The sequence below is a fragment of the Euprymna scolopes genome, chromosome 8, assembly GCF_053919585.1.
Source record: "Euprymna scolopes isolate OS-2025 chromosome 8, ASM5391958v1, whole genome shotgun sequence".
Lineage (NCBI taxonomy): Eukaryota > Metazoa > Mollusca > Cephalopoda > Sepiida > Sepiolidae > Euprymna > Euprymna scolopes.
The window spans coordinates 160,116,276-160,143,465 of record NC_136489.1 but is presented as its reverse complement, the minus strand read 5'-3'; the positions used below and the strand labels follow the sequence as shown (position 1 = coordinate 160,143,465).

The following is a 27,190-nucleotide window of genomic DNA, read 5'->3' as shown; positions in this document are numbered from 1 at the left end:
TATTGTGTTACAGGTAGAAAGTTGCCTGAAACATGTGGTGAATAAGCTGATAAAATCTTTCTCATTTTCTAAACAGAGAGAGAGAGAGGGGGTATAGAGAGAGGGAGAGGGGGTAGAGAGAGAGAGAGAGAGGGGGTAGAGAGAGAGAGAGAGAGAGAGAGAGAGAGGGATAGAGAGAGAAATCATATTTAGGCAGATACTTCCTCCCTATATGTGAGTTTAGCAGCAAGATGTCTATTCACATTACACTTGAATTTCTGCATATCAGTACAGTCTGGGAAACCGGAAACTGAAAGGGAATTCCAAAGTCTAGCAGTTCTGGGGAAGAAACTATTAGAGTAGATGGCTTTCTGGCATCTTGATAATTTTCTGGCATCTTGATAACCTAAGCGATATCAAAAACGCCTTCAGCAATTTCATCGCCACCAGAATGCAAGATTTTTAAGTTACTGGCATAAATACACTTGTTTTGCGTTGGCCAAAATGTACTGATTCTGATGGTGCTTATTTCGATCAAAAAATTTTTGTCTGTGACCGGTCTCATTCATTACAGTTTTTTTTGAATGTAGGCTTTTGCCTGCATTCAATTACGGCACAGAAGTACTATTAAAAAATAGATCAAATGCATCAGAAACTTCAACAACAGCACCCAGCATTAGTTAACAGAAAAGCCCTAATTCTCCTCCATGGCAATGCCTGACTGCACATTGCTAAACTGACCCTGCAGAAGTTGAACAAATTGGGATATGAAACTCTGCCTCATCTGCCATACTCTCCAGACCTTTCACCCACTGACTATCACTTTTTCAAGCATCTTGACAACTTTTTGCATGAGAAATGCTTCAAAAACCTAAGCAATATCAAAAACGCCTTCAGCAACTTCTACGCCACCAGAATGCAAGATTTTCACGTTACTGGCATAGATACGCTTGTTTTGCATTAGCAAAAGTCTGTTGATTCTGATGGTGCTTATTCGGATCAATAAATTTTTGTTTGAGCCGAGATATATTCATCTGAATTTAAAAGTTAAAAACCGCAAGAACTTTGTCAACCTGATATGTTTCATTTGATAGATGGAAATTTTAATTTTTTTACATATAGATCAAATTCTTTTTAAGATTTCATTATTTAGATTTGAAAAAGCCGATGTATTGTTTTAAACTTATTTTTTAAATTCATCTTATTCTAAGATGTTCTAGTTTTTCCTTAGTTTTTTTTTACTTGTTTAGGCAATTCTTATTTTTTAAAATATATTACTTTATTTATTTATTATTTTTACAAAGGAGTCACCACTTATCAAGGCCTAGAGGCCACTCAAGGATAAAGGTTAATGAGTGTACAGTAGCCAATGGAAAAATCTTGCAGATCGTTAGTAGTGACAATTGGATAAATTGGATTACTTAACTTGTTTACATTGGACTTGAAGACGATCATATTGTAGTCAGTCAGAAAGCAGGAAAACGGAACAGAGTTCCACAGGCGTGCAGCTCTAAGAAAGAAGCTTTGTTCATGGAATCTACGTTTAGGTTTAGGCACAGATAAAGAGTGGGGGAAATTATTGATAGTAGTTTCAGCTAGACAGGTGTTTTGAGGGGAAAGTCAGGTCGGCGGGGGGGGGCACAGATTGGAGCTCAAACGAGCACTTGCCATGAAAATAAAACATATTAATTTTGGGATAGATTTACTTTTGAAATCTTTCTTGTCAATAAATTGCCGATGTAACGTGCATCCCATATATCATCACTGGTTGAATGCCCTCAATATCTATTATCAATACTGACTTATGGGTTTGCGTTCAATATACCCAATTATCATGAAAGCATATTCAAACAGCTGTTGTTGAACTCATGTTCTGGAAAGTATTAAAGTATATAAAAAAAAATCTATATTAGAAAACTATAGCTGAATGAGATAATTTATTATGAACTTAGCAAGTGCGACAAATAATGTCATCATCATTATTCAAATGCTGAAAATTATTGGTTGTTTTATGAAGTTCTGTTTTTAATGATGACTGTTTTACGAGTACTTTAACTGAATGTGCTCTGATGAACTCATAGCACTTGTGCCCCCCTCGACATACATATTCTTGATTAACTCAATAAGCAGCAAAATTCCACCCCTTTCACTGTTGAGGACCTTAGATGCCGGAAAGCTTTTTACTATAATAGTTTCTTCTCTAGGAATACTAAACCTTGGAATTCTCTACCTGTTTCCTTCTTTTTTTTTTTTTTTCTTCCTTTGAAGATTGTAACGTTGGGTATGGGGCAGGCAAACCAGCTGCCAACATTCCCCTGCTTTTTATTGAAACCAACCGAGAGCTCTTTTTAGTATCCTTGTTGTTCCCTTAAGTGCAATTGTCTGAATCTCTTTTGCATTTGGTTCACCAGGAATATTAGTTAGGTAGGACTTCAGGTTCTTCTTCATAAGCCCTGTGGCACCTATAATAATTGGTATGATTGATATCTCCCTAAGATTCCAGTTTTTTTTTCATATCATATATGAGACCTTGATATTTGGTCTGTTTCTCGCTTTCAGCTGTGTTCAGACCTCCATCATTAGGGACACTCACTTCAAGGGATCTGTATGCATAACAAAATGTTTTGATGGTATGACCGCCTTAAAAGAATGGATGAAAATTCTTGGATTAGTAAATGTATTTTTTTTTTTTTTTTTTTTTTTTTTACAAAGGCATCACCACATTATCAAGGCCCAGAGGCCACTCAAGGATAAGGGTTAAAGAGTGTACAGTAGAAGTTGGTCAATATAGTAATCATTAGTAATGAAAATTTGGTAAATTTAATAACTTATATGGAACGGCTCATCAAGAACTGAAGATAGTATTAGCTCACATGGAACGGTCAAGGAAAACACGAGAGAAACTGATAAGGATGGACTTGAAAGAAAGAGGGATAAATAAAGACCTGGTCAGAGATAGATTAGTTTGGAAGCCAATTTCTTAAAGTTGTCCAACATCTGCCAGCATGTAAAATAGACATTGACCCGAATAGCAAACATTATTAAACCCTGAAGAATCATGTGCTGTTATTGTTGGATGTTATGCCTTTTTTTTTAAATTTTCTTTCTTCGAAGATTGTAATGCTGGGTATGGGGCAGCCAAATCAGCTGACAACATTGCCCTGCTTTTTATTGAAACCAACCGAGAGCTCTTTTTTAGTATCTTCGTTGTTCCCTTAAGTGCAATTGTCTGGATCTCGTTTGCATTTGGTTTAACAGGAATATTAGTTAGGTAAGACTTCAGGTTCTTCTTCATAAGTCCTGTGACACCTGACTGTGCTAACCTGTAAAAGTTTAAACGTAATGTGAACAAATATGTCGTTGTGAAACTCTTCTCAGTCCTCTGGTAGATACAATCTTAAATAGTAATCTCTTATGTTTCAAGTGGCTTGTTTTGGGTGAATATTGCAATATGCCTTGTTTGGCGTGAAAATTAGCACCCCCCAAAAAAATAAAATGACAAAAAAAAAACAACAACAAAAAAAAACACAACAAAGATGTAATTTTTTGATGCCGATAAATGTTTAGGTATTATCAGCCTTGTCGGAACTCTCCAAAAAAAAAAAAAAAAAAAGAGGTAAGAAATGAATTCAAACAAGATGGCGCGTATAATCACATTTCATTGATAGACTTATCTTTCCATCTTTTCCCGAACTGATAATATGAAACCAGCAGTGACAGGAAGGTAACGGTGGCCAAGTGGTTAACGACATCGACTGACAACCTGAGTGCATCAGTTTTGAACCCATTTCGTTCCACAGAAACACATTCACGTGGTCCCTCCAGTGACTATCCGATATATTTCTAGAAAGATATTGAAGAAACAAATGCCAACAAAAATCATCTGATTCATTCAAAGTCAATGAACGAAGCTCATGCTCATTTTCAAGAAGAAGAAGAAGAAGAAGAAGAAGAACTGACAATATGAGTATTAGAATAGAAAATAAAATATAAATTCATTTATTCAAATTATTCGGGCAAATTATTCCTCGTAATCTATAATATAAATCTCACCTCTCTGTTTAATTGTATGTATGTATGTATGTATGTATGTATGTTTGTATATATGTTTGTTTGTATGTATGCCTAAAACTTTCGAAAGAGGCGACGGATTTTCACGAAATCGGTATCGTTTTGAAGCCCGACCCTTCAGACAACAAATATCAAAAAATTAGCTAAAAACATTAATTCCTTCATTCTCAACTGAGCACTTTTCTACAGGGAGGGGTCGGTTTTTCGCTGAATATTTTCGAAAGTCATCCTCTCTTTTCGATTGACTAGCCTTAATTTAAACCTTTGCCACTTCCGGTTTGGCGATGGACGCAACGGCAAAGACGTTACATTTTTTTTGTTTTTTTTTCACGTTCTTTTCTTCTTTCGCGATATGAGTTCGAGCCTGCCTGCATACTACCACTTTTTTGTTTGTTTGTGCAACACACACCTCCAAACACCCGGGCAACGCCGAGCAATGCCGGGCACCCAGGCTAGTATATAATAATCGATAGAGGATTGATTCTATAATAATACATACGCAATCTACAAAAATTAAAATATCATGTTTAAGCGTATTGTACGACTGAGTAACTCCGGGCTGCCAGCTAATGAATAAATAGTTGGAATCGTGATAATTATGTGAAGTTATTTTTTGCAGTTCTTTTCTGATCTCGTAATTCACACAATCAGAAAATAAAGCAAACAAAGTCCAAAAAAAACAAAAACAAAAAAAAAAAACAATTCTAGGTTATTATCTTTCTTGATATACTTTGATACGTAACAATTATTTCTTAAAAAAAAAAATCACACCATGTACGAATTACTTGCGGATGGAAATTTAGCTTTTTTCATTTAAACAAATTAGTCATCATTTATTAAAGTTAAAAAAAACAGTGGAGGATAAGAGTTAATCGGTTGAAAAGATTGATAGTTGCTATTTATTGAATTAGAAATAAAATAAAATTTCCGAATTATGAACAAATGAAATTAATGATTTAAAACTTACTACTAATAATACTTCTACTTCTACTAACAATAACAACAGTAACAGCAACAACAACAACAACAGAAGCAGCCAACACTATAACCCAAACTATAAGAACATATACTGTTGTAATAAAATGCAACCAAACTTTATTATAGATTGGATGAAAAAGTCATAACAAATACAGAGTGAAACAATAAAAGTGTCGCCTTAAGGAAAACAACACTACAACTGTATTTTAAAACTTTTATTGAAAAAAAAAATCAATTCAGGTAACTTGATTAGGCAATAGAGCTGACATCTATTCAATATAACTGCCTTCAGTCTCAATTACTGAGTTGCTATGGGTCCAGAACTGGGAGAATGCCTTTTCCACAAGTGCCGGTGGAAGCTCAACAAATACTGGGCAGATGGCGGCGATCAGGCCGGCTTTGGTGTTGTGAGAGGTCATGTTGGTGATGTTCTTGACGTATGACCAAACAAAGTAGTCCAGCGCTTTAAGGTCATGGGAGGAGAGGGGCCAGTAGAGAAGGGTACACAAAGTCATAGCATTTCTTCTGAAGCCAGCCCTGGGTCTTTTTGAACTTGTGGGCTGGCGCCAAGTCCTGCTGCCACACCCAGAATCTGCCAGTGGCCACTCGGTTGCACCAGGGGATAACCACACTCTTCATCACATCCAGGTACACTTTAGTGTTGACTTCCAAGCTGACTTTGAAGATGTGAGGTGGCATGATGTGGCTCTCACTTGAAACAACACCAAAGACCACAACCATCACCCTGAGCACATCCCTGTTATTTGCGATAATCCAGCAATGCATTTTGAGGGTGCTGGCAATGGTCCTGTTATCATAACTTGGATCGGTAGAGATCATAAATTGTACAGTGGCGCATCTCTAATCTCACTCTTGAACATTGTGTCACTTTTAGGCATGATAGAAAGCTCCTATCGCTCTTGGGATTTGGACAACTAATAGATGGTCTGCATCAAAAAAAAGAAAACCGGTTTTCATCAAACGGAAATGGAATCATGTCGTCTTTTCTATGGCGACAAATTTATCTTTCTACCCTGTATTGTACACGAATACATATCCCATATTGACAACAATAATAAAATAAAACTAATTATTTACAAGAAATTTAAGACCCCCAAATCCTTTATTAACGAACAACTCTTTCCCAATCTATAAAACAGTAGAAAGAACTAACGGTCCTATTTACTTGTCTCCCCACGAGGGCAGAGTGAGACACAAGGTTGGTTTTTAATGTGAAGAAAATCCAGCTCCCCAAAAAGGAGCACTCTGGATAGGAACAAAAATAAGAATTGTCTCAGTCTGGGAGGATTTCTCCTCCACTACACTGTGATCTTGACCCGTAGACTCTGTGTGTAAGGAGTTCAAATGCCTTCTGAGAGAACACAATTCCTATTCTTATTCCTATTATTATTATTATTTATTATTATTATTATTATTATTATTATTATTATTATTATTATTATTATTCCTCCTCCTCCCCTCCTCCTTCCCAGGGGACTGATTCATATGTAATACATTGATGTTGACATTCTTTAGATGTTCAGTGTAAATGGAGACGCTCTGATATTATAGTAGCTATTTTGTTAAAACTGCAAAAGTATTTATCCAAGCTAGCAGGGACGCCTGGTGTAGCCAGGTTGTAAAATACGCTTAAATATGTTATTTTAATTTTTGCAGATTGCGTATATATTATTATAGAGTTAATATTCTATCGATTTTGATATATATTATAAAGTTGCAATTTCAAAAATAAAAAACTATATCTACGACTTAGGTTCATCGGCTATATCTTTTATTTTTGAAGAAGAAGAAGATTTTACTCAAAGAATGATACTGACCGACTCTCTGTGAGAAGGAAAGACAGAAGAGAATTGGTTTGTATTGAAGACTGTATAAATGACATGGAAAAAAAAAAAGACTTAAGAAAATACATAATGCAGAACACTGAAAGAACAATTACTGCAGCAAGAGACACTCTTAGGAAGAACAAGACAGAAAAAGAAGAGACACGGGATAAGACAGGAAAAAAAAAAAAAAAAATTGGAAGAGAAACAGGTACACGGACGATTCATGAGGATGACAAAAGATGAGACTAACGAAAACACTTGGACATGGCTACAAAAAGGAAACCTAAACAGGAAAACAGAATCCCTCATAACAGCCGCACAAGATAACATTATCAGAACAAACCACATCAAAGCAAGGATCGACAAGACACAAGAAAACAGTAAATGCAGACTCTGTGGACAAAGAGACGAAACAATAAACTACATAATAAGGGAATGTAGCAAACTAGTCCAAAAAGAATATGAAAATAGACACGATCAAGTGGGGAAGGTAGTACACCGGGAATTATGCAGACAACTGAATCTTGAACATGCAGACAAATGGTACAATCACAAACTGAAAGCAGTACTTGAAAGTCACAAAATCTTATGAGACTGTGATATACAAACGGATAAACCCATCCAAGCAAGAAGACCGGACGTCATAATAGTTAACAAGAAGGAAAAGCCCTGCCATATTGCAGATTTTGCCGTCCCAGCAGACCACCAAGATTGAAGATCAAGGAGACAGAGAAGTGGGGCAAGTACACAGAGCTGACCAGAGAGCTCAAAGGGATATGAAATATGAAGAAAGTTAAGATAACACCAATAATAATAGGAGCACTAGGAACAATACCGAAAAACTTTGAAAAAAAGAATTGGCGAAATTGGAATCAGGGATGGCTGAGAAGATACAACAAATAACAATAATGAAAATGGCTGAAATTGTAAGGAAAACCTTTGAGTGCGGAAACTAATATATATGACCTGTGAGTGCTAGCTGGACATACAGAAACTGCTACAGAGGTAAAACATAAAGAAACACCACTGGAAAACTGGATGATTACATAATTGTAAGTAAACCCACCTCACACACTTATGCTTATTCCTTTTTGTTTTTCATGACCATAAATTGGTGCCAAGGAGGCTGGAAAGAATGAGGAGAGAAAATACTAACCAAACCTTTGCTGGATGAGTGCGAAGAGAACTGGGACCTTGGGGAGGCTTATTGACACCCGTATCCCATTGAAGACTAATGGTTGCTACCAATGAGAAATCAATGGCAGACATCTGTTGCGATAACATAGACTAATTTGCAAAGGTTGTCGAAAGAGATGGAGAGTACTGGAAGTCTGGGGAGATTTGTTGTCACGCAGACTCCAGGGAACACCACAGTCTATTTCCAAAGAGAATTCTTTGATGATGGCCTGTATGAAATCTACTAGTGAATAATAATAATAATAATAATAAATAATAATAATAATAATAATAATAATAATAATAATAATAATAATAATAATAATAATAAAATCATCCAAGCTAGAAGACTGGACGTCATAAAATTAATAAGGAAAAGATCTGTCAAATTGTAGACTTTGCCGTCTCAGCAGACAAAGATCAACGAGACAGAAAAACAAAGAAAATATGCGGAACTTGTTAGAAAATTGAAAGGAATATGGAACCTGAAGAAAATCAACATAATACCAATAACTGTAGAAACAATAGGAACAGTGCCAAAGAATTTTGAAAAAAGACTAAGAGAAATTGGAATCAAGGGGAAAACTCAGATTATGTTAACCGGTAATATAGAAAATACAAGAGAAGTAAAACAAAAATGTAACCAAGAAAACTAAAACTGAAAAATTGTAAAATTGAAGGGTGCCCCCCACCCCCACCCCAAGAAAATTGCAGTGCCAGATACCAAATAGTCGAAGGATCAAGAAAGATGGAAAGATCGAGGAGTGAAAGCACTTACCAAACCTCCACTGGATAGGTACAAAAGAGACTGGGATCTTGATGACGCTTATTGCCACCCAAATTCCAGTGAAAATCAATGGCCATTGCGAGTAAGAAACCAATGGTAAACCATTGTTGCGATAATGCAAAATGATTTTGCAAAGATTATCGAAAGATGTAAAGAGTATTGGTAATTTGGGGAGACTTATTGTTACCCAGACTCCAAGGAACACCATCGGCTGTAGTCAGTGAGTAATCTCTGATGATGCCCTGTGTAAAAACTCCTAGTGAGTACAAATAATAATGATAATAATAATAATAATAATAATAATAATAATAATAATAATAATAAATTGGTTTAACTAGCACTACCCTTTACTAACAGCTCATAATGCATTTAGTAAATTCTACCAAAGAAAAAAGATAGTTGATCGTCCCCCCTTCTCTGATTTAATACAAATTTTAGTTAATAATACATTGTCAACCTAATTCAAAAAATAAAAATACTAGAAGATACCTTTATTAAAACCCAGCAACATACAAAATTTAACATTATATACAAAACCAATAGGAACATTTTAAAATGCATAAAGTAAATACAGTTTATCCTGTGACGCTAATTCTGGCATTCCAGGATTATGGTTAAACTAACAATTTCTCGGGTGAATTTGACACAATGCCGCCAAGACTTCCAACTCCACAACTCGATCCTCTGTTGTCAAAACTTCCAACTTCAAAATTTAACACTCTGTTGTCAAAACTTCCAACTCCACAACTTGACACTCTGTTGTCAAAACTTCCAACTTCAAAACTTAACACTCTGTTGTCAAAACTTCCAACTCCACAACTTGACACTGTGTTGTCAAAACTTCCAACTTCAAAACTTAACACTCTGTTGTCAAAACTTCCAACTCCACAACTTGACACTGTGTTGTCAAAACTTCCAACTTCAAAACTTGACACTCTGTTGTCAAAACTTCCAACTCCACAACTTGACACTGTGTTGTCAAAACTTCCAACTTCAAAACTTGACACTCTGTTGTCAAAACTTGCAACTCCACACCTTGACACTCTGTTGTCAAAACTTCCAACTCCAAAACTTGACACTGTGTTGTCAAAACTTCCAACTTCAAAACTTGACACTGTGTTGTCAAAACTTGCAACTCCACAACTTGACACTCTTTCAAGTTTACTTGCACATGACTACGTAGGTAGCACACCTTATTCCAACTTGTTCTCTGTTCGCTTCACGTCTGTTTTTATTCACCTGTCTCATTTGTACAGAAACGACGACAGTCTGCGTCACTCACGTGACTGTAAGTCATAAAACCGACTGGGTGTCGCTATTTTAGCCTTTCTTTCTTTCTTTCTTTCGTTCTTTCTTTCTTCCTTTCTTTCTTTTGTTACACGACCGGCCCTTTGAAGCACACACACATGCTAACCAAGTAAGTTACGATTTTCCCTACACTAAATTGCAAACATTCTTTTCGAATTGTGTCAGTTTGTTCTTTTGAAATCTAACGACTTCACATACGCGTTCTGTACTGCTTTTTAGATGAGTCGTTATTTTTCTTTGATGCAATGACGTTACAATTTTTCTTTATTATAATTCGTTGCTTAAACTTTTGATGGATTAATAACTAACGGTTGTTATTTATTCCATTTTTAATTTTCATCATCGATTTTTTTCTTGCTTAAACGTCTTCTTTCAAATTGCTGTATTGTTATCTTCATTTTAGAAATATGGGTTGAAGGTGTTCTTGAGAGATCCTAGCGCCTACACACCTCTACTTCATCCAGGTGGTCTTAACCAAAAAGCTGCTTCTCTGACACTCGGACGTGATCCTAATGAAAACAAAAAACAAATTGGTCAGTTTTCAAAAAAGGATGCCGAGGTAAGTTTGACTCAAATAATGATGCTATTTTTTTTATTATTTAATTAGCTTAAGGATGGCGTAATGTTACCACATCTGGGCAGGAGCTGCTAGAAGCCGCTTATCCTGCCTTGATAGAGTTCAAAATAGACTTCGTAGCTTAGTGGGGGATGCTCCTTTCTCTTCCCTGCAACCTCTTTCCTACAGAAGAGACGTTGCGAGCCTGTCTCTGCTTTATCGTTATTTTCATGGCAAGTGCTCGTCTGAGCTCCAGTCTATAGTTCCCCCTGGTCTGACTTTCACGAAAAACACCCGTCTAGCTGAAACCACTATCAATAATTCCCCCTACTCTTTATTTGTGCCTAAACCTAAACGTAGATTCCATGAACAAAGCTTCTTTCTTAGAACTGCACGCCTGCGGAACTCTGTTCCATTTTCCTGCTTTTCAAGTGACTACAATATTCAAGTCCAACGTGAACAAATTCTTGATGAGCCATCTCCTTAAGTAATCCAATTTACCAAATTTCCACTACTTACGATGACTGACATGTTCCCCTTGACCACTGTATACTCATTAGCCCTTATCCTCGAGTGCCTCTGAGCCTTGATAAGTGGTGACTCCTTTGTAAAAAAAAAAAAAAAGAGAAGACAATTTGGCAGATAAGTTTATATCGGGGACTACCAGCAGTTCACTTTTGACAAAGTTTTCCTTGTTCCTCCCTGACATATAATCCCAACTAGCGTATGTCTGTTTTTGGACCTTGCTGTTCAGACTGAACTGGTCTAAATGTTCTTTGACACAGACCACGTATCGTTATTTTCATGGAAAGTGTTCGACTGAGCTTCAATCTATGGTCCCCCCTCGCCAAACTTTCACAAGAAACACTCGTCTAGCTGTAAACACTATCAATAATTCCCTCCACTCTTTATCTGTGCCTAAACCTAAACGTAGATTCCATGAACAAAGCTTCTTTCTTAGAACTGCACGCCTGTGGAATTGTCTTCCGTTTTCCTGCTTTCCGGCTGACTACAATATGGTTGTCTTCAAGTCTAACGTAAATAAGTTCCTGATGAGCCGTTCCATATAAGTTATCAAATTTACCAAATTTTCATTACTAATGATTACTATATTGTCCAATTTCTACTGCGCACTCTTTAACCCTTATCCTTGAGTGGCCTCTTGGCCTTGATAATGTGGTGATGCCTATGTAAAAAAAAAACCAAAAAAAAAAAACCACAGAACATACACTCTCATTCACAAAAATGTCTACATATGAAGAGGTAACTGCATCGATGATTTCATCCTGACTTAGAATAACAGTTATAATGGTTTGCATTATCGGTACTTCTGCATTTATCGACTTGCGATTTCGATGAAGTTACTCGGATGTGCCTAATAGATAATGAGAAGAACCGGAAACAGTTGATAAGTAGTTTTCTGGATGTTAAGACATTTTTTCCCAATGTATTATTTAATGAATTTCAGTGATCATTGCCATTCTTAATGTGGGAAGGGGTTGTAACAGTTTGTATTTTTATAATAAGGCTCGCCCGGCTGTTACTGGTTATTCCTGTCATCTGCCAGGCACACCCGAGTAACTTCGTGGAAATTGTGGATTGATAAACGCAGAAGCGTCACATTATCAAAGGGGCGACATTGAGCTCAAATTCTAGAAAGTCAGCACACCAGAATTGATTGGCCAAAATAAAGAATTTCATGGATAAGGACTGTTGCATGTCTATAGAGACAATAAGTGCACAGTTTGCTGTCAGTGTGGGAACTGTAAACAATTATTTGTGAGGAACTGAAGATGCTGAAGATTTGCGTGAAGTTTATTCAAAGATTGCAGTTCACAACTCCATCCTTGTCACAGACTATTTGACCAAGATGGGCATCAAGACAGTTCCTCACCCTCCCTATAGTCCAGACTTTGCTCCCTGTAACTTTTGGTTACTCCCTAAGCTCAAGGAAAACCTTAGAGGCTGTAGTTATGAAATAACTGAGGAGATGAAAGAGGCTGTGACAAGGGTCATTGACACGCTTACACAAGAGAACTTCCATGGATCCTCCCAGAAATTGTTGGAACAGTACAACAAGTGTATTGCAGCCGGAGGAGATTACTTTAAAGAGAACTAGAGTTTCATGTGTGTATTATCAATAAAAGTGCCCATACGAAAAAAGTCTGGAAACTTATTGAAGGCACCACACAACTTTATTTTTTTAAATGAATGCTAAGCCATAAAGCTTTCTGCTAGCAAATCATTTTGAATCCAACTTTTTCGTTTCAGAAATTTGAAGAATATGAAAACCAGTTGTCAAGAATTGTTGACGCATTAGAACCATTAATTGACAACCCTCCACTTCATTTTGAAACCATTGACAAAGGTGGTATTGGTAATCTGGTTAAATCATGGCCTTCACTGAAGACATTGGGAAGGTCCGGTAAGCATAAATAGTATTTACTCCATCTAATTGTATTAAAAGTCTACTTGCCTCTTGTAAAGCTCAGATCCCTATATGTTGTTGACAACAAAAGGTTTGATGCAATTCTGAAATTTTGAGATGAGATGTGAATGTTTGTATTGTTTTAAATAATCGAACAATTATTCTCATCTTGGGTGTTTTTAGCACAACGTTTTGGTTGCTGTACACTGCGACCTTCTTCGGGTGTTGAATACGTTTCCTTATTGCAAGAATTCGAACCGTGGGTTTGAGGGTGGGTCCGTAGATCATAAAACACTTTTTTTTTTTCACTAATATTAACAATTTGCATAGATATCCCGAAAAATTGAGTCATAGGAAAACCCTAAAAAATATATCTTAGTGACACCTGAAGATTGAACTTCCTTTATGATCTTTATGATGTTGTTGTGACTGTCCATATTTACTTTACCTCCCCACGAGGGCAGAGTTAGACACCAGGGTCGTTTTTTTAATGTGGAGAAAAGGAACAAAAATAAAAATTGTCTCAGACGTGAAGGATTTCTTCTCCACTGACAGAGAACAAAATAGTGAAGTGTAGTATCATAACAGATACTACACCCAGTCGTACAATACGCTTAAACAGGATATTTTAATTTATGCAGATTGCGTATGTATTATTATAGAATAAATCCTCTATTGAATATTACGAGGAATAAGTTGCCCGGTGAACTAATTCGCAAAACGTTAGTGGGGGATGCCCTTTTCTCTACCCTGCAACCTCTCTCCCACAGAAGAGACGTTGCGAGCCTGTCCTTGTTTTATCGTTATTTCCATGGCAGATGCTCGTCTGAACTCCAATCTCTGGTCCCCCCTCGCCAATCTTTCACAAAAAACACCCATCTAGCTGAATCCACTGTGAAAAATTTCCCCCACTCTTTATCTGTGCCTAAATCAAAACGCGGATTCCATGAACAAAGCTTCTTTCTTAGAACTGCACGCTTGTGGAACTCTGTTCCATCTGCCTGCTTCCCTCCGGACTACAACTTGGATGTCTTCAAGTCCAATGTTAACAAATTCCTAATGAACCGCCCCCTTAAGTAAACACTTCAGCAAATCTCCTCACTAACTTAATGTACTTGCAATAACCCTTATCTTTGAGTGGCTTCCGGGCCTTGATAAGTGGTGATCACTGTGTAAAAAACAAAAAAAAAAAAAAAAAAAAAAGACTAATAATGATAATGTCGTTTATCAAATTCCGTCTGTGTTTGTTTACAATATCACGTCAGCTGACATTTGTGCTTGACAATCTTAAAAATAGCCTTTCTTCTCTTATAGATAAAAAATAAGAATTTTTACAGGGGAATATTTTATGTTACGCTGGCTAAAGTTACACCGGTGTAACGTAAAATATTCCCTCTGTAAAAATTCTTCTTTTTTTTATCTATAAGAGAAAAAAGACTATTTTTAAGATCGTTTTTTTTTTTTTTTTTTTCGATTTTCGATGCTTATCGGATGAATTTCTGTAAAAAAAAAACATATCTAAGAACACTGCCAGACATATAAATTACCTTTGTGTGAAATTTGCAAAAGATGGGCTCAGCCATTTCGGAACCCATGAGGAAGGAACTCACACACAAAAAGTGGTTTTATATGATAGTGAAGAAGAGATAAAGACAGCACCAAATTTTTTTCTAGAAAGACATTGGGTACTTTCACGAGGGACCATGTGAAGGTTGCGAATATCTAGACATACACATTATATTATTATTCGTATGATTCGCAACAACATTTTTAAAACCAAGATTTTTGAATAATTTTGTGTTTCATGGTAATAATGCATGCATGTAACCTGTATTTTGTTCACAGTAAAACTGCTGGGCAAAGACAAAACTGATTTCTACGAACTGTTAACTGCACCAGCTTCGAAAGTAAGTGACAAAATTTATTATTTTTTTTATTGGAATACTTTGAGATGAGTAATTTGTATATCTATTTATTTATTTGTGGACTGTTATCCTCATCTTAATAATTGCTCTGTTGTTTCACGATTTTTTGACCAACTGTTCCTCCGCCCTCTGGCCTACATCAGGTGGTTAACTATGACGCGATAGGAATGCTGAGTCTCTTTTAACTGTATCTTCAGTAATTACTACCTTCCATAGTTGTTGTCGCCTCACCACGTTTTGGTTAACAAAGCATCTGCCCGGCTTTGGGTAAGATTGAAACCGCTATTTTCAGACAATGCTCCCCTGGAACAGTAGAGACTCGACGCCTAAATAAATAAACAAATAAATAAACAAATAAATAAACAAATAAATAAATAAACAAATAAATAGATAAATAAATAAACAAATAAATAAACAAACAAATAAATGAACAAATAAACAAATAAAGAAACAAATAAATAAATAAACAAACAAACAAACAAACAAACAAATAAATAAATAAACAAACAAATAAACAAATAAATAAATAAATAAACAAATAAAGAAATAAATAAACAAATAAAGAAATAAAGAAATATACAGTTTTTTAAAATTTTTACAATGTATCCCCTTTATTAAAAACATAAAACGTTTTTAGTTAAGAATTTTCAGATACAGAAATGTTGGTGAGGACTTATAAGATACACTTCCACCCAACTTCTTATATCTCCTTAAGCCTGCGTTAGTTTCATGGAGTGTTTTGTCACCCTGATTTTGCTGAAGTGCTCATAATTTCTAGTTGGCAACTTATTTCTTTTCCTTCCCCCCCCAAGTACTCTCCTGACTCAATGAGAGTATAGTACATGTGATATGATGCAGTTGTATCTCGGTTTTCCTTGGAGGGAGATGTCGCTTTGTCTTTCTGGGGTGTCCATTCACCCCAGTTAACTAACATGGGTATGATTTTATGATTTATATATTTTTGTATTTTTCCAGTGCAAATGAAAATTTGTACATTTAACGGCATATTATGTATCATTAGGTAATATTTAATATGGAATTAATGTTTTCGTATCTCCTTTAGCTAAAGTTTTGATGGGATTATTATTTTATTTACAATTTATCACTCTTTCAGTCTTGCAACTGTGAGCTTAATTAATATTTGTAGTTAAAGGGGCGTAACTCTTATCTATCACTACAGGTTCATATGCAGATGTATATATATATATATATATATATATATATGTATAAGAACAAGTAGTTAATAAAAGATGCTAAAAACACTTTGAAAAAGAGTTAAAAACATATTTAATTTTAAAAAGGAGACACTAAATAAATGGATAGCCCTTAATCCACGGAGTTTCGAAGAAATATATTCCAATATATATATATATATATAAACAGGGTGACCCCCCAAAAAACGGCCCCCAACTCTAATAAGGCCCCGTTTCTTAGTGTTTTGTCAGAATGAAATGAAACTTTGGTCATAACTAGTTTATTATATTCAAAACATCACATCAAAACACTAGGGTATTTGGCCTTTTTTCTCCATTCTACAGCATATGTTCTAGATATACTTTCTACGTTTTTTTGTTTTTTTTTGGTCACCCTGCATAGTTATATATATATATATATATGCATATAAAGCGCATATTATGTATCACTAGCATTTCAGCCCGGCGTTGCCCGGGTGTTTGGAGGTGTATATTGAGCAAAAAAAAAAAAAAAAAAGCGGTCAATTTTTTAAACTTTGACCTCTATTATGACCCCTTAATATTATTGTTTTGGGCTCAAATCAAGTTATTAAGTTAGATCCATATCCAAGGAACCTATATCTAAAACTTCAATTGTTTAGACCAAAAATTGTCGGAGGAGTTTGGTAGAGTTCTCAAAGGTCAAATCTTTGAACTTTGACCCCTTAACAGCTAAATTTCTGTCCGAAAACCGATCACAAAGATTTTCCCAAATCTCAGTACCCTATATATCAAATTTCGAGTCTGTAGACTTAAAATTGACAGAGTTATTTTGTAGGGAAATGTACACACACAGACACGCTCACTTTTATAGATATACTAGCATGGGTGCCCGGCGTTGCCCGGGTGTTTGGAGGTGTATGCTGAGCAAAAAAAAAAAAAAACGGTCAGTTTTTTTTAACTTTGACCCCTATTATGACCCCTTAACATTTATTGTTTTAGGCTCAAATCAAGTTATTAAGTTAGATCCATGCCCAAGGATCCTATATCTAAAATTTCAAGTGTTTAAACCCCAAATTGTCAGAGGAGTTTGGTAGAGTTCTCAAAGGTCAAATCTTTGAACTTTGACCCCTTAACAGCCAAATTTCTGGCTGAAAACCAATCACATAGATTTTCCCAAATCTCAGTACCCTGTATATCAAATTTCGAGTCTGTAGACTAAAACTGACAAAGTTATTGCATAGGGAAATGTACACACACAGACACACAGACACGTTCACTTTTATAGATATATAGATTAGGCTACTCTGTGATATTTAACATGGAATTAATATGTTTTGGTATTTTCTTTATCATAAGTTTTGGGTGGGATTATTATTTTATTTACAATTTATTGCTCTTTCAGTCAGCTTAGCTAATGTAATTTTTGCTTAGTTTTTATAATTTTTTTTATTGTATTATTTTATATTAATACCAACAAGATGCAAGTGATTCAAACTGTTCAACGAGGACTTTAGATTATGGCCTCATGGTTTTTATAAAAGATGATGGGAGGTGGTTTAACGGAAGAGATGAATGTTCGTAAAATGTTTGTAGGTATGTATGAATTGACAAGGAATGAATGTTCATAAAATGTTTGTAGGTATGTATGAATTGACAAGGAATGAATGTTCGTAAAATGTAACTTATCTTTTGGATGATGGAGAGGGTTAGGGTAGGCCGGTCATCCTGCTGTCGGTGATGCGTGTCCTGGCTTGTAACTGGAAAGTGAGTAACTTCCTTCATCAGTGCTAGCAGCCTGGCGTCTTCGTCTTCTTTTTCCTCCTTTCTTCTTTGATTTGTGTGAATTAGGCATTGTTTAGAATTGAAGGCGTTTAGCCCATAACATGGGAGCGTAGTCGGCTTCAGTTCACTGGTGCCTTATTTCTTTTTCTTCTTCATCTCCTTAGGTCGGGTGGGAGAATCCGTCCGTGTGTTGACTGACGCAGCAGAGCGAATCTCCTTTCCTCTCATTTTATCGTGGCAAACCGGCTCCCAGCGACTGTGATATTTTAGGTGTTTATTTTAGGCGCGGAGCTCTGTCATTGGTCGATAATTATTTTGTGATTCTCTTGTTTTTTTTTTCTCCCCAAGCGGAAACGATGCGTGGAGCCATGTGCAAAAGACGATTTTTCATTTTGTCTCTCATGGGGGATGCGTTAACATCCGGTTTGCTGCTAATTCTCATCATGTTCCCACAAGATATATCCTGAACTAGCAGGATAACTATATTTTTTTAAAATAACACTATAAACATTTTTGCTTTGCAGGATTAACAGACTTAAAAAAAAAAAGAAGATTAGTTAAAGCTACTTTCTTTACTTTCAATTAATTTAATTTATATATCTATTTCTGTATCCCTTATTTGCCATTTCTACTTTCTTGCTGTTGCCATGGCAAACGACAGTGAGATCTACTCAACCAGAATAATGGCGCACAGCGCATGTTTGCTCATCAAATGTAAAACCCAGTTGCACTCGCGGCTGTATAAAGATCGTTTCAACTACGCGCACATTTCCTTTCTACACGCCCCCCCCCCGCAAATTCTGCAAGCATAAAAACTAAGATTTTGTCTTTTCGCCTGGGCATAGTTGTAAGCACCCACGTGACACAGGCTCTGACTTTTCATCCAGTCGTTGTTTGAAAATAAACGCATTTTTGTAAATGTTTTTTGACGGTCTTCAGGAGCCAGTTGAGATCTTTAAAAATTCATCACGTGCCAAAAAAAAGAGTCAGTCGAGCCCAGCCAGCATACTGTAAACAACAACACCGATTCCGTCCGCAGGATGTTAAACCCATGCGCACTCGTTATTTCATTTTCCACGGAAATGGACTTTTTACCCGTTTCTTATTCTTTGCTGAAGTAAGCAATTGACTTTTTTGTTGTTTAATTATTTCTGAAAAAGACTGGTTATTTTTAACCTAGAACTTTGACTTTTCTGCTTCATTTCAAAAAGAACATTTTATTATCTCAGTCGCAGGAACTTTTCTACTTCATTGAATAATGTACATAAAGTACATTTCATTACCTCAGTCGCAGGAAGAGACTCTCAATTATGAAGAAACTTTCTGGTTTTCTCTTTCTACTTATTTACGATTTTGAGAAAATAAATTTTGTATAAAATTTATTCCTCGCCTCAGTCATCTTTGTTTTGGTTGTACAACTCCATCTATCATATATACTTCGCGATAACTCTTGGGTGTGCCCCAGGGACTCTTTTAGGGCTAATAAAAACACTCCATTTTTGGAACTATTTTACCATATTTGTCCAAAATTTTCTGTGTATGTCTATTTAGCAGTTTTGCATGGTGCTGAACTCAAATTTAAATATGTTGGGGACTTTTAGGGCTAAATGGGGGAGGGAGGGGGGAGGCAAATGATGGACTTAGTCATTTATTTTTTTTGCATGGTGCAGAAATCAAATTTACATATGTTAAGGCCTAAAACTGCATCGTTTGTTCATTTTCACCAGGATTTGATGTCCCCTGGGGTCTTTTGGGGTTAAATGAGGGGGGGGGGGTGCTGAACTTAGTCATTTTTTTTTATGCCTTGTTCACTGTGTACTCATACATGCTTCACTTGTTAACTCTAATTTTCCTTTGTTTCTACTTAATGAACATTATATACAACGCATATATCTTATTAACAAGTTTATTGGTTATGTAAGTATAAAATGATGCAAAATGGATTTGATGATACTCATATATCATTTATCAGGTTTTGGACAAATGGTTTGAGTCTGAGCCATTAAAAGCCTGCTTAGCAACGGATGCAGTTATTGGTGCAATGACTAGTCCCTATTTACCAGGAAGTGGGTATGTATGCTAAAATTCATTAATGTTCCGTCTGCCTGCTTCCCTTCTGACTACAACTTGGATGTCTTCAAGTCCAGCGTAAACAAATTCCTGATGAACCGCCCCCTTAAGTAGACACTTTAAATATCCACACTAACGTACTGTACTTACAATAACCCTTATCCCTGAGTGGCTTCCGGGCTTTTATAAATAGTGACCACCTTGTAAAAAAAAAAAATTTTTTAAATGTATATAATTTGAGATAAAACTTATTTACTTCATTGCTGTTTGTGTTGCACATGGCAGCTGGACAGATTTTGTGGGTGTCTTGGTTGGTTGGTTGGTTGGTTGTTTTTGTTTTACGGCATATCAACCCATTTCAGATTATTTAATGCCGAATCCAAAGATTTTGAAGAAAATGTTTTTAATAGAAATTTTTTTTTTTCAAGTCGGTTTCTATTTAACCCATAGTTGGGACTCTAACAGGTACTGCCACTCCGGGTAAGAGTGGACCTGAGAGCAATGATAATTAAGAGGTGGCTCCACACTCCCAAAGCCCACAAACTGGGGCCTCACTATTGGATATTGTGTGCATATTCATACTAAAAACGTTTTTTTCTATTTAGTTAAAAAGAAAATACAACTTTGTTATATATGGGTCGTGGAATTGCATTCATCTGCAAAATATTTAGCTAATTTGCATATTCTTTTAAACATTCATCTTAATTTTATTCCCTATTAGTAGTTCAGCCCGGCTTTGCTTGGGCTCTATGTACTATTCATAATTTGCACTACATGTGAACACACTTTATGTTAGATTTCAAATATTTAGACCAAAATTTGCCTGAGTAATTTCGTTGAGACTGCAGAGATCAATTTTTTTAAAACTTTGACCCCAATTTTGAGCTCTTAACATTTATCATTTTGGTCTCAGATCCAAATAAAAAGTTTTACCCATGTCCAAGTTACCTATATCTAAGATTTCAAGTGTTTAGACATTTTTTCAGCCAAATTTTTGCCCCAAAACTGATTAAAATGCTTGCCACATGTCTGAATACACATTATGTATAAATTTCAAATGTTTAGACTCAAAATTGGCTGAGTTGTTTGTTAGACATCACAAAGGTAAAATCTTTTGAACTTTGACTCCTTTGCAGCTCAGATTTCCGACCTAAACCAATTAAAAAGCTTGCCCTATCTCTGAATACCCCTTATGTAAAATTTCAAATGTTTAGACCAGAAATTTGCTGAGTAATTTGATAGAGACTGCAAAGGTCAAATTATTTTTAATTTCGACCCCAATTTTGACTCCTTAACATTTATATTTTTGGGCTTAAGTCAAATTAAAAAGGTTGGGTCTATGTGCAAAGTAACCTACATTTAAAATTTCAAGTGTTTAGACCCAAAATTGGCGGAGGAGTTTGGTAGAGTTTTCAAAGGTTAAATCGTTGAACTTTGACCCCTTCACAGCCAAATTTCATATATATATATATATACCCAAAAATACATTTGTTAAATGTATAAATCTATTTAATATTATTTTTGATTTTGTTCTATAAATTATATGTTTATTGAAATAAGCTGTTTCTATTGGTGTCTATTTTTCTGTCATTTTTGTATATATATATATATATATATATATATATATATATATATATATATATAACTACTTCATTTACTCACACAAATTTAATATACGAAAGTATAGATTTATGCGTAAACTTTAAGTATTTACTTCAAAAGTGCTCAATACATAGGTAGAGCTAGTTAGTAATTTATAAAATATATATGGCGATTAAGCTACACTGAATATTCTGCGTTTCATCCACTGTAGGATTCGTCAGGCTTATGTGCGAATTTTGTGGTTGCTTCTTGTTTTTATATATGTTGAGGATTTCTAGTTAGCCAATCAGCTTTCTAGTATCCACAACCGTATAAAAACAACACTAGCGAATAAATACTGGGAACTCAAAGAAAGAGGACATTCGCCGGTAGTCGAATGGAAAATAATGAGACAAGCTACCACGTGCAGACATTTAGACGACCCGTGTAAATTATGCCTCCATGAAAAATTTGCTATCCTGTACTTTAAAGAACCTCAAAATCTATTAAACTGTAGACGAGAAATAGCAAACAACTGTGTTCACAAAATAAAACTTACTCTAGGATAGCGATACAAAATAGCTTTAAAACTAACAATAACAATAGAAAACAAACAAATAAATAAATTAAATAAACATGAATATACATAAACGATCACACATATATGTATATATATATATGTATATATGTGTGCATGTGTGTGTACACATAGGTATATTCATATATATAAAAAAAAATACACATAGGTATACTCATATAAAAAAAAAAATTAAAAAAAAAGGAGGGAAAGATCCACCTTAAACCACTAACCTAGTTCTAAAACAGATCCTTTGTTCGATAAAATGCATGCCCATTGGCTGATAGGAGGGGGCGCGGTGGATACTAGAAAGCTGATTGGCTAACTAGAAATCCTCAACATATATAAAAACAAGAAGCAACCACAAAATTTGCGCATAAGCCTGACGAATCCTACAGTGGATGAAACGCAGAATATTCAGTGTAGCTTAATCGCCATATATATTTTATAAATTACTATATATATATATATATATATATATATATATATATATATATATATATATATATAAACGGATAGCGCAGGCAAGAAATACTTTTTTAAATGACATATATTGGTTAACTTAATGTATCTGGCGTAAAAGGACAAGATCCAGTATCAAAAATATTTTTGTTCATGTGTTTTGAGCGAGGTGGTGTTTGATTAGCACTGCTGGGTAGCCATGATTTAATATACTATTTTGGTTTGAAATCCCCGAAACAGTGTTTCATGGTAAACAACTAATGATCCCTTTAAGAACATTATTACTATTGTTTGTTCATGAAGTAAAACGATAAAATGATTCAGCGATGCAGGAAATTAATTGACTTACTGACAAAATAATTTTCTAACGAACGACATGAAAAAATTTTTTTTTTAGTTTTAAAGAAACTTCCAAAACTATATATATATATATATATATATATATATATATATATATATATATATATATATAAAATAACCTATTTATATATATATAAAATAATGTATTTATATATATATATAAAAAATAATGTATTTATATATATATATATGCATATATAAAATAATGTATTTATATATATATATATAAAATAATGTATGTATATATATATATATATATATATATATATATATATATATATATATATATAATGCTAAAAACACACAAATGAAATCCTTTCAGTCTATCCATAAGTGTTTTTTTTTTTTATTTGTTTGAATATTTAAAAAAAAAGCAAAACATTTTTCTGTCTACACGGAATTATTTTTTCACGCTAGAAACTTACTAAATTTATTGGTGAAGCTTTTTTTTATGTTTCGAAGTTTACAAAGGAAATAACTACGTTTCTAAAAAAAATTGATGTCGGAAATAATAATTCCAAATAAATTAAATTAAATATATTCTCAAAATAATTGTTATTTAAAGTTGATTACATAAGACAATTCTCTCACTAGAAACATTAACTAACATACAGGCATTTAATAACATCGATTTTCCTTAATGTGATATTCAAATGAGGTGACCTTTTAATTGTATATTTTGCAATGCTCATACTATATATAGAAATAAATACTATATATAGAAATAAATACTATATATAGAAATAAATGAAATAATAAACTAATGGGTCTTTTGTATATATTAATCAAATTGTGAACAAATAAACAAACATACAAATTTTTATATATATAGACTAGACTACCCGTGACCCATTGGGTCAGTATGTTATATTAGCTATGGAATTCATGTATGAGCGTGACACTTGTGACGTAAAGAAAATAGTTTTTTTTTTTTTACATAACAGAAACATTTCTATGAAAGTATATTAAAATAAAAAATCACGGACGGATAACTCAAACATAAAAAAAAATCCTCCCTATTCATGTAAAGTTACCTATTTTTCCAAATAATCGCTCAAAAATCGAAAATTAAACATGATTTTCCTACAAATCGAACGCCGACGAAAGTAATTTAGCAGCAAAAATGCACATGAACCTACTGATGAGAAATATAAGAATGAAAAACCCATATTGGAATCCTTCAACCAAGTTATAGAAACTTAAAATCTAAAAAAAAAAAAAAAATAATTAATAAAACCTGAAGCAAAAAAATGAAACCTAAATAAATAAAATAAAATAAAACTAATATTGAAACAGATTAGTAAATGTGTCAACAAATTCACCGTTCTCACACAACTATTTTGTATCTAGAAATGTAAACAAAAAATAAAAAAAGAAGGAAGGAAGGAAAAGGGACAGATAGAGAGTAGTAGTAGTAGTAGTAGTAGTAGTAGTAGTCTTGGCTTTACTACAATTGTTCTTATGTTTGTCAACGGGTTAAAGTTGTTTAGTTGTAAGAAAATAGCGACAGTATAGTTGTAATAAAGAATAGTTGCAAAAAAAACCCCACTCTTCCCATGTTAAATAATAATTTTGAAATAATAACGTTAATATTTCAAAATCTGCAAAAGAAGCGATTTGTGTTTATTTGTTTACGTTGTTATGGGTTAATGTTTATGTGCAACCAGATGTCGTAAACTGGAAAGTGGGTTACATCACTCATTACAAGGTCATTTGAGTTTTATAATTACATAGATATACATGTGTCTCTTTAATTAGGTACGTCTTGCTGCATCATGTGATGGGTGAACTTGAAGGAGTGAAAGGAGCTTGGGGTTATGTCCAGGGTGGAATGGGAGCTGTATCGCAGGCCATTGCTGACTGTGCAACTGATTATGGAGCAGAGATATTTACTGACGAGGTAAATAACTTTTTATGCTATATATTTCTGAACATTATAATAATTAGTGGGTCACATACAAATTCCACGGTGTTTTCTACATCAATATGTACAAATTTTTTTGTTAATAATAATGTATGTATTGTGGTGCTCACCCTATGGATAACAATGAACTTTTCTTTTTGCTATAAAGACCAGGGGAATATGTCTCTCAGTGTTATACATAGGTTATGCTCGCTTAGCAGTCAGACTGACGTATAACCACACTCTTTATTTGTTGTATTTACTTTTTCGTTCAATATATAGCATGTTCTAAAAATCTTGGACACATTTCAAGTCCTCATACCTGCTTGAGTGAAAACCACCACAATGGAGCCTTTGAGTTAGACAGTTTCTGAACGCAACACTGTCAGACAGATGGATTGGACGATCTGGGCAAGATGACCCTGATCTCATGCCCTGGCCTCACAGATCTCCAGATCTCACATCCTGCGATTTTTTTTTTGTGAGGATTTGTGAAAGGGTTGGCCTGTGTGCCTCTCATTCCAGGTGACGTAAATGAGCTGAAGGCTGAATAGCATAAGCTGTTTCAACCATTGACAATGTAATGATGGGACGCGTTTGACAAGAATTGGACTATCGGCTTGATATGTGTCATGTGACCAATGGTGCTCACATTGAACATCTTTGAACATTTCATGAAAAACTTGAGATTACAAACTTTCTGAATATGCCAGATGCGTTTTTATATCCTTAATAATTCTTGAGATATTCAATGTCAAAATGTATCCAAGACTTTTGGAATACCCATGTATTTAACTTATATAACAGTTATTTGTAGTTAAATATTCAGAGAATTTAGAAGAACCGGAATCGATAATTGTATCAGAATCGGGAATTTAAAACAGAATCAGTAATTGTTTTGAAATCGGGGAAAATATTGGAATTGCCCCATCATTATCAGATCTTAAACAAATAAAGGGCTCAGTATCACATTGGATAGAGCTATATCAATAATAAATAATAATAATAATAATAATAATAATAATAATAAGAAACCATACTTAACATTAACACTTTACTGCAGGTTCACGGTATCACCGCTCATCAGAATTGTCTCCGACTGGCATCAATCAAAAAAACAAAACCAGAACCCCCCCCCCTCATGTTGAGTAAAATAAAACATACGTTTTTTTACAAAAAATGTATTATTTGTTTTAATTGTCTATACCAGGGTTTCCCAAAGTGGGCTTTACGGAACCCTAGGGCTCTGTGAGTGATGCTGAAGGGCTCTGAAAACCTTCTTAAAGAGGACCAAATGTTTTATGTGGGAAACTTATATGGCTGCAGACATTTAATTAGTGATCTTTTTTTTTTTTTACAGGAAAGAAATATGATACATAACTACAGGTGTAAAGAGTTTCAGGATGGTTCATGAAAAAGAAAATAATTTAACAAAAAATTCAACAATTGTTGATTAATCAAAAACAAAAAATGGTTGTAAACATTATTATTAGTGTTAAAATTTGAAATGAATATTTTTCATATTTTTTTTTTAGAAATTATCTTGTACGTGTTCCGTGAAAAAACTTTGTCCTGCTCAGGGGCTCCATGGTGTCCTGAAGTTTGGGAAACCCTGGTCTGTACAATATTTTAAAAACATTTAAAAAAAGAAATGAAAAGAGGATTATTTATTTTATTTCAGCCCGTGGAAAAAATCCTTGTTCATGATGGTAAAGTTATGGGAGTAAAGTTGTCCGATGGTAAAGAAATCGTGGCCAAAGCAGTCCTGTCCAATGCAACACCTAAAGTTACATACATTGATTTACTTCCAAAGGTTCGTATTTTCTAGATGAGATTCATGCTCGACTAGCAGACCTACCATGCATTGCTCGGGGCTCTAGGTTCTATAACAATTTTTTTCTTTACAAAAGAGTCACCACTTATCAAGGCCCAGAGGTCACTCAAGGATAAGGGTTAAGTCAATGGGACAATATCATAGTAACCGTTAGTAGTGGAAATTTGGTAAATTGGATTACTTAAGGGGACGCCTCATCAAGAACTTGTTTACATTGGACTTGAAGACGGCCATATTGTAGCCAGCTGGAAAGCAGGGGCATGAAATACTTCTACAGGCGTGCAGTTCTAAGAAAGAAACTTTGTTCATGGAATCTACGTTTAGGTTAAGACGCAGATAAAGAGTAGGAGAAATTATTGATAGTGATTTCAGCTAGACGAGTGTTTTTCGT

The 27,190-nt window shown here is 34.6% G+C and overlaps 1 protein-coding gene across 1 annotated transcript in view; it reads left to right on the top strand.

The window, feature by feature from the left end:
• LOC145283900 (pyridine nucleotide-disulfide oxidoreductase domain-containing protein 2-like) overlaps positions 1 to 27,190 on the top strand; it is a 94,714-nt gene that overhangs the window by 32,124 nt on the left and 35,400 nt on the right. The window contains exons 5-10 of the mRNA XM_080133002.1: positions 10,550 to 10,705; positions 12,974 to 13,127; positions 14,976 to 15,037; positions 19,985 to 20,082; positions 24,821 to 24,962; positions 26,647 to 26,778. Coding sequence (XP_079989128.1) covers positions 10,550 to 10,705; positions 12,974 to 13,127; positions 14,976 to 15,037; positions 19,985 to 20,082; positions 24,821 to 24,962; positions 26,647 to 26,778 — 744 coding nt within the window. The remainder of the gene's footprint in view (positions 1 to 10,549; positions 10,706 to 12,973; positions 13,128 to 14,975; positions 15,038 to 19,984; positions 20,083 to 24,820; positions 24,963 to 26,646; positions 26,779 to 27,190) is intronic.